General features: G+C 48.4%; 1 protein-coding gene across 2 annotated transcripts in view; it reads left to right on the forward strand.

The window, feature by feature from the left end:
* The window catches only part of ZNF12 (zinc finger protein 12), a 34605-nt gene extending 29813 nt beyond the window's left edge, over nt 1-4792 (forward strand). For both annotated transcript variants that reach the window (XM_059414363.1, XM_059414362.1), the window contains one exon: nt 575-4792. In XM_059414363.1, the coding sequence (XP_059270346.1) occupies nt 736-2424 (1689 nt within the window). In that variant the 5' untranslated portion in view covers nt 575-735 and the 3' untranslated portion in view covers nt 2425-4792. The remainder of the gene's footprint in view (nt 1-574) is intronic.
* Nucleotides 4793-12298: the final 7506 nt, after the last annotated feature.

Genomic DNA, 12298 nt, shown 5'->3' on the forward strand with positions numbered 1-12298 from the left:
GTTAGAGTGCTGCCACAAGAATCTCAGTGAAAGGAGATGGTGCCCGAGACCGACCGTCTCTCCCGCTTGCTGTGCAGTGGCGTGGTGCAAAGTGCCAGTCCCCTCCCCTGCGCCTGATGCCTCTGGGGGGCCTGTCCACCCTTCCTCACCTGGCTCTGCTCCTTGGGGCCCTTCATTCACCCCGTCTGGTGTGAATCCGTCCATGTCTGCCTATCAGCTGCCCATCTGTTCATCCAGTGTCCCTTGTCTTCCCATCATTGCTCTGTGTTTTTACATCTTACCATCTATGCCCAGTTGGAACAAAATCTTACAAAGTAGCAAAGATCAAAGGTGCTTGTGTTTTTCCCCTTTCCTCACCTCAGAGGTGTGTCAGTGTGTGTGTGTGTGTGCGCATGCATGCTTGTATGTGTTTATTTCAAACCATAACTGTACAGGAAAGAAGCACACTGGGAATTATTTTCATCTATCCATGCAGCTAGCATCTATGCTAAAATGAAACGCTTGCATGTAAGCCGTCTTCCGTAACTTACATGGGAAGAGATACAAAATTTTGTTTATTTTGCCTTTTTTATAGAAGAAGTCTGGAAAGCTGACGTTCTGGGAGACAGAGTCCAGGAAAATGAAAGCAAATATTCAAGACAAGCCGTATCCATCAACAAAACCCTGATTGAAGAGAGAGGTAATGTTCTTGGTAAGACTTCTAATGCGGAAACGAATTCTATTCCTTCAAGAAAAATGTCCTATAAATGTGACTCGTGTGAAAAGAGTTTGAAATCTATTTCAGAATATATTAGTAGTGATGGCAGCTATGCAAGAATGAAGCCTGATGAATGTAGTGCATGTGGGAAACCACTTCCCCAGATTAAACTTGAGAAAACTCATCCGGGCGATGAGTCTTACGAATTTAATCAAAATGGGGACGCTTATAGTCTAAATGAAGAAAGTATTTATCATAACATTAATATTTTGGAGAAACCCTTTGAATATATTGAATGCCAGAAAGCCTTTCAGAAGGATACAGTTTTTGTTAATCACATGGAGGAGAAGCCCTATAAGTGGAATGAATCTGAAATAGCCTTTCTGCAAATGTCCAACCTCCGCGTACACGAGAGGTCTCACATGGAGCTGAAGCCCTATGAATGCAACGCGTGCGGGAAATCCTTCTGTAAGAAGTCAAAGTTCATCATCCATCAGAGGACTCACACAGGAGAGAAACCTTATGAATGTAATCAGTGTGGGAAATCCTTCTGCCAGAAGGGAACCCTCACTGTCCATCAGCGCACACACACCGGGGAGAAGCCCTACGAATGTAACGAATGTGGGAAAACCTTCTACCAGAAGTTACACCTCATTCAGCATCAGAGAACTCACTCAGGAGAGAAGCCCTATGAATGTAGTTACTGTGGGAAATCCTTCTGCCAGAAGACACACCTCACACAACACCAGAGAACGCATTCAGGAGAGAGACCCTACGTTTGTCACGACTGTGGAAAAACCTTCTCCCAGAAGTCCGCACTTAACGACCATCAGAAAATCCACACGGGCGTGAAACTCTACAAGTGTAACGAGTGTGGGAAGTGCTTCTGCCGCAAGTCTACACTCACCACGCATCAGAGGACCCACACTGGAGAGAAGCCCTACGAATGTAACGAGTGCGGGAAATTCTTCTCGCGGTTGTCCTATCTCACTGTACACTACAGGACGCATTCGGGAGAGAAGCCCTATGAGTGTAACGAGTGTGGGAAAACCTTCTACCTGAACTCGGCTCTCATGAGACATCAGCGAGTGCACACCGGAGAGAAACCGTACGAATGTACCGAGTGTGGAAAACTCTTCTCTCAGCTGTCGTACCTCACTATACACCACAGAACCCATTCAGGAGTGAAACCCTACGAATGTAACGAGTGCGGAAAGACCTTTTACCAGAACTCAGCCCTTTGCCGACATCGGAGGATACATAAAGGAGAGAAGCCCTACGAATGTTACATATGTGGAAAGTTCTTCTCTCAGATGTCATACCTCACCATACACCATCGAATTCATTCAGGAGAGAAGCCCTATGAATGTAACGAGTGTGGGAAAACCTTCTGCCAGAATTCAGCCCTTAATAGACATCAGAGGACACATACAGGAGAGAAAGCCTACGAGTGTTACGAGTGTGGGAAGTTCTTCTCTCAGATGTCCTATCTCACCATCCACCACCGGATCCATTCGGGAGAGAAGCCCTTTGAATGTAACGAATGTGGAAAAGCCTTCTCTCGGATGTCCTACCTCACTGTTCACTACAGGACTCACTCCGGAGAGAAGCCCTATGAATGTAACGAGTGTGGGAAGAAATTCTACCACAAATCAGCCTTCAATAGCCATCAGAGGATTCACAGGAGAGGGAATGTGAGTGTTCTGGACGTGGGGAGGCTTCTCTGAAGTCGGAGAACCTTTCCGTGTGGTAAGTGGGAGATGCCTGCTGACGTGCGTCAGCGCTCACACGGGTGTTGTGCTCAAGGCTTTGTGTTAGTCAGACTCGAGGCCTGGAAGTTCACAGGGTAGGAACCACAACTGTAACAAGACCACAGCACTTGTTGGATTCCAGACTCTACAGGGATCAACGTTCGTAAGCATTCAGAACGAGTATGCATTTCACCGTGGACTCAGACTGTTTTACACATCAGGGAATTCATACCAAGGGAAAAAATCTCTTCGTTTTAAAGAAGGCGGGAAACCTACTCCTTTGGAAATTATCCGTATTAAATGTTACGTTTCTGACGTAGTATCAAGCTTCTTGAAAACAAAAATACAGATGATAAAGATACTTGTGTAAATAGAAGCTGTGAAAGCGGCGACAGCGATCCGGACCACAGCGTAGCAACCTCACACTCACACGGGAGCGGCTCCTGGGCATGTAGGGCTTAGGTTTCTGAGGGGTTTTCAGTCTCTGTGCTTGCTTTTTAGGGTGCTGCATTACAGGAAGTGTATGTTCAGTTTGAATCCTGTTTGGAAAGCCACTGTATCCTTATTAGAATAATTCGGAAGATGCAGTAAGATTATCCATTTTAAGCTCCACCGTGTTCGTATCCCAATACCCTGGAACGGTCACCATGCTGACATCTGATAGTCTCAAGTACACTGCTTCTCGTACACTTGCCTGGCATTTTTAAATGTTTTTGATCGCTGTTAACGAACAGAGTCTTCTGTAAAGAAGCCAGTGTTTTTTATAACGTGTTCAGCTGTATCTGAGTCAGCAAGAGTTAGAAATTCACACATACAATAGAGAAGTGCATAGATAACTTTAAGTTGTTAATGCCAGACATTTCCAGTAGTATGAAGCACCTGTAGTATTCATTGTACTCTATAATTATATTTACTTTAAATATTTAAGTACTTAAGGTATTTCCATTTGTATCAGTTTTTTCCATCTGTTTTATTTGGATGCTGACATAAGTGTGGAGAACATACATACTATGTAACTTAGGAATTTTCTGTATTTTTATTTGATAGGATAGTATTTTTAAATATCGTGCTCTATTCCTTCTGAACGACCTCTTCCTATGGGTTTGTGGCAGACGATGCTGAGTGACCCTGGTCACTCCTTACTGTTCGCTAGCAGAATTTGGGGCTCCATTCTCCTCGTGGAATGGGGGGGAGTTCCTGACTAGTTTCAACTAATAATGATAATCCCTTTCTCACTGCCAGCAATTGGTTTAGAATGGTCGAAGGACCCAGCTCTGTGCAGATAAACAGGAGATATCTGACAGGTTATTTCTGGAAAAGGTTCCCTTGAAGATTCCAGGAAAGAACCGTGCAGGATGAAGCATCTGTTGTGGACCGTTGCCTTTGCTGCGTGTGATGCCCGGCTGTGCCCTTCAGCACAGAATTAGAGTCTAAGTGTGGCAGAGCAGAAGGACGGGGAGATTTGGGGACCCGGTCATGGCAGAACCCTGACCTGCCCAGCCGCGCGGCTCCTCGGCCCCTGGACTGCTGCTTCGGTTGTAGACGAAATTTACTTTGGAGCCAGTTGGTTTAGGCTGCTGTGTTACGGGCAGCTGAAGACACAGAGCTGTACCTTTGTAGGAATTATGCAGTTGAGAAGGACTTGAGGTAAATCGCCAGTTTAGAAGTACGGATAGAGATTGGTCTTATTTTCTGTAAATTTTGATGTAAATAGTTTGAGCACTACAAACCAACTTCAAACAATTAAATGTGTATGTTTCCTCAAATGGTTACATCATTGACAGAAGAACCCTTAGAGCCCAATAATGATGTCAGATACGCCTTCCTTTTTACAATGCATGACATTAAATCTTGTTTAGGTTGATTTATGTTATTCACGGATCATCGCTCCGCTGCTGGTTCACAGTATATGGTGTGGCGGTAAGGACCTTTGCTTTCCAGTGGTCAGCCTGATAGCCTGTATGTGAATGCCAGCCCTGCACATGGAGGTGAAATGCCATATTTTTCATGTGTTGGGATCATTTGTGACACCGGTTTTTGTTGCTCAGCACATATTCTTTAGCACACTGTGCGTTTGCTACATAACTGGGATGGAAAAGCTGGTAGATCGTGTATATTGGTGTAGGAAAATATATTCATGGTATATTTGTTGAAATATCTACAAAGATTTCCCAGTTTGTCCTCATAGCTTAAATACACAGTATGCATTTTAAGTAAAATATTTAAAAAGTGGACGTGGTGTAACACATTCTTCCTCACGGAGCCATGCACTCAAGGGCCTGGTGCACAGAGCTTCCTCATAGCTTAAATACACAGTATGCATTTTAAGTAAAATATTTAAAAAGTGAACGTGGTGTAACACATTCTTCCTCACGGAGCCATGCACGCAAGGGCCTGGTGCACAGAGCTGGTCCCAAGCTGCATCCCTGATGACGTAGTAACGAGGTTTATTCATCACGGCGAATGTGTCAGTGTTTTCGTGTCACATCTCTGTGCGGGCTCAGTGGCTGCTGCTGCTTTAATGACCCTGTTTTTCTTCTTCCCTAGAGGCACTTAAAATAATGGTTTGTCTTAAATTTGATGGAATACAGTGTTCAAAAAATTTCTAACTGTTCCTGGCAAGCGTGTAAGATACCCAGGCCTGAGTCTCTGAGGCAGAGCACTAGAGGGACATCTGCATCTGTCCCATAGCGAGGACCACACGTGGACTGGGGCAGAGCGGGAGTCCGTGTGCCTCACACACAGGGACCTCATGAACTCTGAGAGGCGTTTTCCAGGGCTGAGGGGAAGGAAGACCCTTCCTGGCCAGTGGACACGTGAGATTCCCACAGATTTTTCTGTCTTGTCAGTGAAGCAGCTTCAGATAGGTCAAATCAAAGACTGCCAGCACCAGGACCCCATCTTCTCAGAGACCCCAGAGCTACTCTTCTGTGGCCATGTGCCTGGCCACGCTGTGCCACCAGCTCCCCCTCCCCCCCCAGCCGCCACGACTACAGCCCCAAGAATGACCCACTTTAGAGTGCCTGCAAATAGAACAAGCGAAGTCCTTTTCCTTCTCATCATGGAGATAACTACATCACAGATAAATCGCTTTTCCCTTCCCTGAACTTAAAGCCTAGGATTCTTGCCAAACTGATGACCTAGCATGGGCTGCTGACTCCAGCCCAACGGACAGAGCCCAACCCTCGGGCTGCCATAAAAGAGCAGCTTGTGGGGCGGGGGGCTGCAATGGGGGGCTGCTGGGGGCGGTGTGAGCAGCCAGAGCCACTGGAGAGGCAGCCGCTGGGGAACCTGGGACTTGGAATCTCCTCCACTCTCCTGCCCTGCACGGTCGTGTCCCCAGCACCTTCTGGCCCAGCACGGCGTCTTCATGCAACAGCTGGTGGAGGCTCCATCCATCTGAGGGGGCGGGAGGCTCCCTGCCCGGAGCGGCCTCTTCTCACGCCACGGCCAAGTCCCTACAGTAAGTAGACACGGGTTTCTGGATGGAGGCGGACCCTTCAGTGGTGGATTAACATGCCGAGAGGAGAGGGTCCATCAGGAAGGGGGTTCCTCCCAGCCGGGGGCGGGCTTTCTCTTGTACATGGGTCTGCGGAAGGCATCCTGAGGAGCAGGAACTAGGGATTAGACCTTCTGCTGCTCCCCGTACTGTCCTTGATTTGCAGAATTCATGTGAAAATGCTGGGAAAAACCAACACAGAAGGAGTCACTAAGAGCACACCAGACATCTCCACAACTGGCAACCTTAATGGGATGTAGAAACCCAGATTTCAGAATTGTCTTACAAGACATCCTTACAGAAAGGTATATTGGTTATATGAAGCGGGAACAGTTACTCCAAGGTAGGGGACGGGGCGGGAGCCCAGCCATAAAACCAGTCAGTGGGCAGTGTGAGGAGAGGAGTGGTTGGCCTGGGGCGCCAGACCGAGAGAAACGAGAAGATGTATGTAGAAAGTGAAACACTGAGAGCAGAACACCACAGACATCCTACCCGTATCCTGGGGTTCTTAACGTAGGATAGGAAGAAAATTATGAATGAAAAACTTCTCCATGCTGGGAAGTGTGTAAACCTGGCGATTCACAGACCTGTACCCCTGGAGATAAAAATAGATGTTTATAAAGAATAAAAAAATCTTTTCCAAATTAAGGATGAGATTAAAAGGGGCTTTTGTGATTCCAAATGCAAAGGTGCAGAAAAATCTGTCTATAAAGCAAAATTATTTAACTTAAAGACCAATAATTAGAATATATGAGGAGGGGCGCCTGGGTGGCTCAGTGGGTTAAGCCTCTGCCTTCGGCTCAGGTCATGATCTCAGGGTCCTGGGATCGAGCCCCGCATCGGGCTCTCTGCTCAGCAGGGAGCCTGCTTCCCCCTCTCTCTGCCTGCCTCTCTGCCTACTTGTGATCTCTGCCAAATAAATAAATAAAATATTTTTTAAAAAATACGTGAGGATGGATATCCAGCAAAGTAGCAAGAAAGGGCAGTGCTTAGACTCCTCTGTCACCAGAAATACATTTGTGAACCAGTGAAGTACCCCTTACACTAATGACAGCGGCGTGTACCATCAGTGTGGAAATGGGTAAACTGACCTGGAGATACCTTTTAAAAAATTCATGTGTGTGCCTTGTGGAGTGGTACTGCTGATGTGCTTTTGTGTCCCAGAGACATTCTGTACACACGTAGACGTGTGCACAGAGCAATGCTGTCAGCACGAAGTGCGGGGCCGTCTAGGTCCGGGAAGAGGCGAGCGAAACGCAGATGAAGCCGTGGGGTGCTCGCTGTCCAGCGGCGCGGCGCGGAGCCTGTATCTGCATGTAGCTCGTCTGATAAAGCATAAGGAAGAATTTCAAAAAATGGAATGAGACTTCATGAAACTAAATCCTTTTATCCGTTTTCATGACCTGCCACCCCCACACAGGCTCCAGGGGAATGGGCTCGCGGTCGCACACGCGTGAATGGCTGTCAATGGGAAGCGCGTGGAATCGGGGTTTGGGATGAAGAGAAGAACCAGGTCAATAACGGTTTCCAGGCCGAAACCGGTACTGAAAATGTTTTGAACTGAGTGGTATGATCCACACGGTTCCCCAGGACTCCAGAAAAATTACACAAAAATTAAACGACAGAAATAAAAATCCTTGGCGTTTTATGCTGTTCAGTTTTAGCTGGAGTTTCGGAGCCCAGGTACCTAAATGATGTCTCTGTCCTTTTTGGCAACTTCACCCCAAGCCAACTTGCTGTAAATGGTTGTAGCTGCTCCATTAGTTGGTTATTCTGTACTTTTAAGAAATTACTTATTTTAAAGATTTTATCTATTTATTTGACAGAGATCACAAGTAGGCAGAGAGAGGAAGGGAAGCAGGCTCCCTGCCTAGCAGAGAGCCCGACGTGGGGCTCGATCCCAGTTCCCTGGAATTGTGACCTGAGCCAAAGAGGCTTTAACCCACTGAGCCACCCAGGTGCCCCCCAAAAATTATTTTTTAAAGAACGCTCCGACCCCAGCATGGGACTTGAGCTCACAGCCCTGAGATCAAGAGGCACATGCTTTACTGACTGAGCCAGCCAGGCGCCCTGGTCACTGTGCTTTGAACCATCCGTCCTGGGACAGGGATTCCACTCCCACCCCGGGGAGGACACGAGTGGCCTTGCAGAACTCACCGAGTGGGCCAGCCTGCGCTGCTCCGGGCACCAGTGCCCCCTTCCCTCCAGTGCCAGCCGGCACCCCATGGCAGCTCTGACCTCCAGCTTCGACTAGCTGAGGTTAGGTCCACGGGGCGTGAGTAGGGTGATGTGTCATCTTCTGAGTCCCATTCTAGAAGGACTGTCTCCTTCGCTGCCTTTCTCCCTCCTTTGGCTGTGAAAGAACCATGGTGCCAAGCCAGCTTCTACCCTGAGAACAAGAACAACACACTTGAGGGCTGGGCTTGGCCAATGGGCCCTGGGAGGGGCCAGCTGGGAGCACTTCGGGCTTCGTGGGCACAGCCTCTGCCACCGCTCAGCCCTGCCTCTAGTGGGAACTGTCCCAATAAACCTGACATGGGACACAAATTTCAGTCTCATTGAATTTCATAAGCTATAAAATACTCTTGATCTTTTTTAAAAAACTACTTGCAAATGTGAGTCCATTTGTGGCATCCACGCCGTATGAAAGAGGCAGGGGCCAAATGTGGCCCACGACTGTCTCTTGCTGACTCCTTTCTGGGGGACATAGAAGCAACTGGATAAAGGGGACCCTTTCCCTCTGGAGAACCACCTGGAAGGGGCTACCCTACCTCCCGGGGACCAGCTGTTAGACTGGAATTGTACAGGAGATAGCAATCTTCTATCCTGGCAGCTGGTCAGACACGGATACAGAATTCGCCAACAAAAAGTGAAGTGCCATCATTTCTTCTAATAGAAACTGCAATGACTGTGTCCCTCTCAAACCTCATGCTTCTGCTACAAGCCAAGCCGACAGTATGTCGTGGGGAGAGAGAGGGCGGCCCACTCGAGACTTCTGTAACGTAACCAGAGATCTCGCAGAATCCACAGCAATCCTAACAAAAAATACTAGCACAGTTTGCAAATTTTAAGTTCTTACAAAAGCATGTCGTATTTTTATCTTTAGGAAAGTATGCGCTCAGATCTTGATTTCTAAATATTCTTCTCCACCAGATGGCACCAGGGCTGCTCAGGAGCGCTCACAGCACAGGACACTGGTCAGTGGGACGTGCTCAAGAACTGACAGTGGCAGAGGCGGGACACGGAGGGTTCGGGTTCCGCCCCCCCCCCCGCCCCCTGCCGCTGGTAGAAACAACTGATGAGATGGGTGACCTCTGCAGGTCTCGGGACTGTTGTCCAAAGCAGGGGAGGCATGGTGAGGGAGGCACGCTGTGCAGCCGCAGAGCTCCCAACTTACACCTGCCACCCCCCACCCCACCCCACACACCTCAGATCAGCTGCCACGCGGTGACGGGCGGTGCAGGCAAGTCCCTGGGCCGGGGCCGAGTGACAGACCTTGTTCTCAGCTGCAGAGTGGGTGTCCTGGCTGGACCGCTGTCTGGAGGAGGGCTGTGCGGCTTCCCCTTGTCTCCTGGACTCCCATCAGTCACTGGTCTGTGCAGCTTCCCAGACCGCTTGTGCCACAAGCACGCAAAGACCCAGGTCCTGGCTATAAGCCAGCAGGGGCCAGGAATGGCTGTCATGGTGAGCGGCAGACTGACACACCTGGGAAGGAGGAGGCTGAAAAGGAGAGCTGTGTGGGCATAAGCTTCTAGAAGCTTCCATGCGTGCCAGGAAATCACCTGTGCCTAGGGTGGACACACGCTTAGAGACATCTGGACACGTTCACCTTGGATGGGCCTCCAGGCTCCACAGAAAAGATGTGAAGGCTAGGGCAGGACAGGAACAAGCTTGGCTAAGCGCTGAAGGTCTGCAGAGATGGGGAGTTATTTTTCCTCTTTTTCTTCCCCCACCTTTAAACCTTTTTTCAGCTCCTGATGTTTAAGGAGAATCTGGCAAAACACACCTAATCCCTGAGTTAATGGAACAACGCATCCAGTGGCTGCATGTGACAAAGATGACACACCTACTGAAACAGAAAACGCCATTTAGAAAGCACATTTAAGAACCCACTAGGGTGGGGCGCCTGGGTGGCTCAGTGGATTGAGCCGCTGCCTTCGGCTCAGATCATGATCTCGGGGTCCTGGGATCGAGCCCCGCATCGGGCTCTCCGCTCGGCAGGGAGCCTGCTTCCTCCTCTCTCTCTGCCTGCTTGTGATCTCTCTCTGTCAAATAAATAAATAAATAAAAATTTAAAAATTAAAAAACCCACCAGGGTGCCTGGGTGGCTCTGTGTGGGTTGAGCCTCCGCCTTCAGCTCAGGTCATGATCTCGGGGTCCTGGGATCAAGTCCCGCATCAGGCTCTCTGCTCAGCAGGGAGCCTGCTTCCTCCTCTCTCTGCCTGCTTGTGATCTCTGTCAAATAAATAAATAAAATCTTTAAAAAAAAAAAAAAGCCCACCAAACCCTCCAAAAACCCTGGGGGTGGGGAGAATCTAATTTCCAGAGTTGCCACTTATATTTAAAATGTCCAGTTTTCTGGGCGCCTGGGTGGCTCAGATGGTTGAGCCTCTGCCTTCAGCTCAGTTCACGATCCCAGGGTTCTGGGATCGAGTCCTCCATTAGGCTCCCTGCTTAGCTCCCTCTCCCTCTGCGGCTCCCCCTGCTTGTGAGCTTTCTCTCAAATACATAAAATCTTAAAAAATAAATAAAAGGACCAATGAAAACGTGATCTTGTTCAGTACAATTACAGGTCAGTAAAACAGAAAACAAACCCAGAATCAGAGTACTTACAAGCCGTGAGTCAGGACTGACTGCAAACAGGAGAAAACTCGGATAACCAAGCTGCCAGCAGCTCTGCGAGCCAAACCAGCCAACCACTGCTCTGTGACGCCCACCAGAAGCCCTGGCTGGAACCCCCTGGACTCTCACTGGCCTCTAGATTAAGTGTCCCTCCCAGGAACAACGAACGGTGCCCCAAGGGTGGTGCTGTCACTGGCCTGCCAGGGAATGTGCCAGCCCTGGAGGGATCAGCTTCCCTTTCTGGAAGGATGTGGGGAAGAGGCTGAGCGGACAAAAAGCGAAGCCACTGCAAATGGTAATTAAATCTACAATAAAGACAGTACTTTAAGTCAGGGACAGAAAGATTAATTCAGTGGCGTAAAGACAACAACTCAGGAAGAAAATAAAAATCAAATGCATCAAACCACATCTTGTCGAGAAAAAAAGTGGGAAAGATAAATGAAAGGAATAAATAAATAAATAAGAACAAATAAATAAGTAAATTTCACATAAAGAATATTTAATATGTAACTGGGTTGCAAAATGACATTTCCTGTGCTCTATTTCTTTTTTTTTTTTTTTAAGATTTTATTTATTTAGTCAGAGAGAGAGAGTGAGCACAGGCAGACAGAGTGGCAGGCAGAGTCAGAGGGAGAAGCAGGCTCCCCGTGGAGCAAGGAGCCCGATGTGGGACTCGATCCCAGGACGCTGGGATCATGACCTGAGCCGAAGGCAGCTGCTTAACCAACTGAGCCACCCAGGCGTCCCTCCTGTGCTCTATTTCTTTCCAACAAGAAATAGCATTATTTCATCAAGGCATGGAACTGTACAGGGGAGAAAGCAGTCACTGAATCATTTTCTTGAATGAAATCATTCTTGCTCCCAAGTTCTAGTGTCTACCACTTTGGCTTATAGAGTAAGATATATACTACATATATATACATGTATATATAGACACACACTGTGTGTGTGTGTGTGTATTTATATATATATTTGCAACATTAAGATGTCTTATAGCTCCCAGCAACAGAAAAATCCCAACTCCAACAGGTGTAAACTCAAAGGGAGATTGAAGACCTCAGTCTTCCCGGTACAGAGACCACTCTCCATGCTCCCTGCCCTTGGGACCGACCTTCCCTCAGATCACCATCCTGACAACCAGCCCCGAGTCACAAGATGCCATCAACAGGCATCCACACGGACAATGCCATTCTGGTCCTGATTCTGTATTGATGACAAAACCTTCCCCCAGATCACCCGGAATACTTCAGTGTCTGGTCATCCCGCCAACACCAAACAGTGTCTGGCAAGGAGGGAGCACAGGCCCCATCAAGGCCCTCTACCAAGGGAGATGTGACAGCAGCTGCCAGCCTGCTTCGAGGGGAGCAAGGACCAGGGCACAGTCCCTGGAGCCTGCTCTTCCTCCCATGGGGACTCCAGCCGCCGAGCCTCGGCAGGTGCCCTGCAAATCCCCCCAGGAGTGGGAAGAGAAGGGTATTTTCTACACACGGCGCTGTCTGCAGCGGGACA

Source organism: Mustela nigripes, chromosome 11, assembly GCF_022355385.1.
Source record: "Mustela nigripes isolate SB6536 chromosome 11, MUSNIG.SB6536, whole genome shotgun sequence".
Taxonomy (NCBI): Eukaryota; Metazoa; Chordata; class Mammalia; order Carnivora; family Mustelidae; genus Mustela; species Mustela nigripes.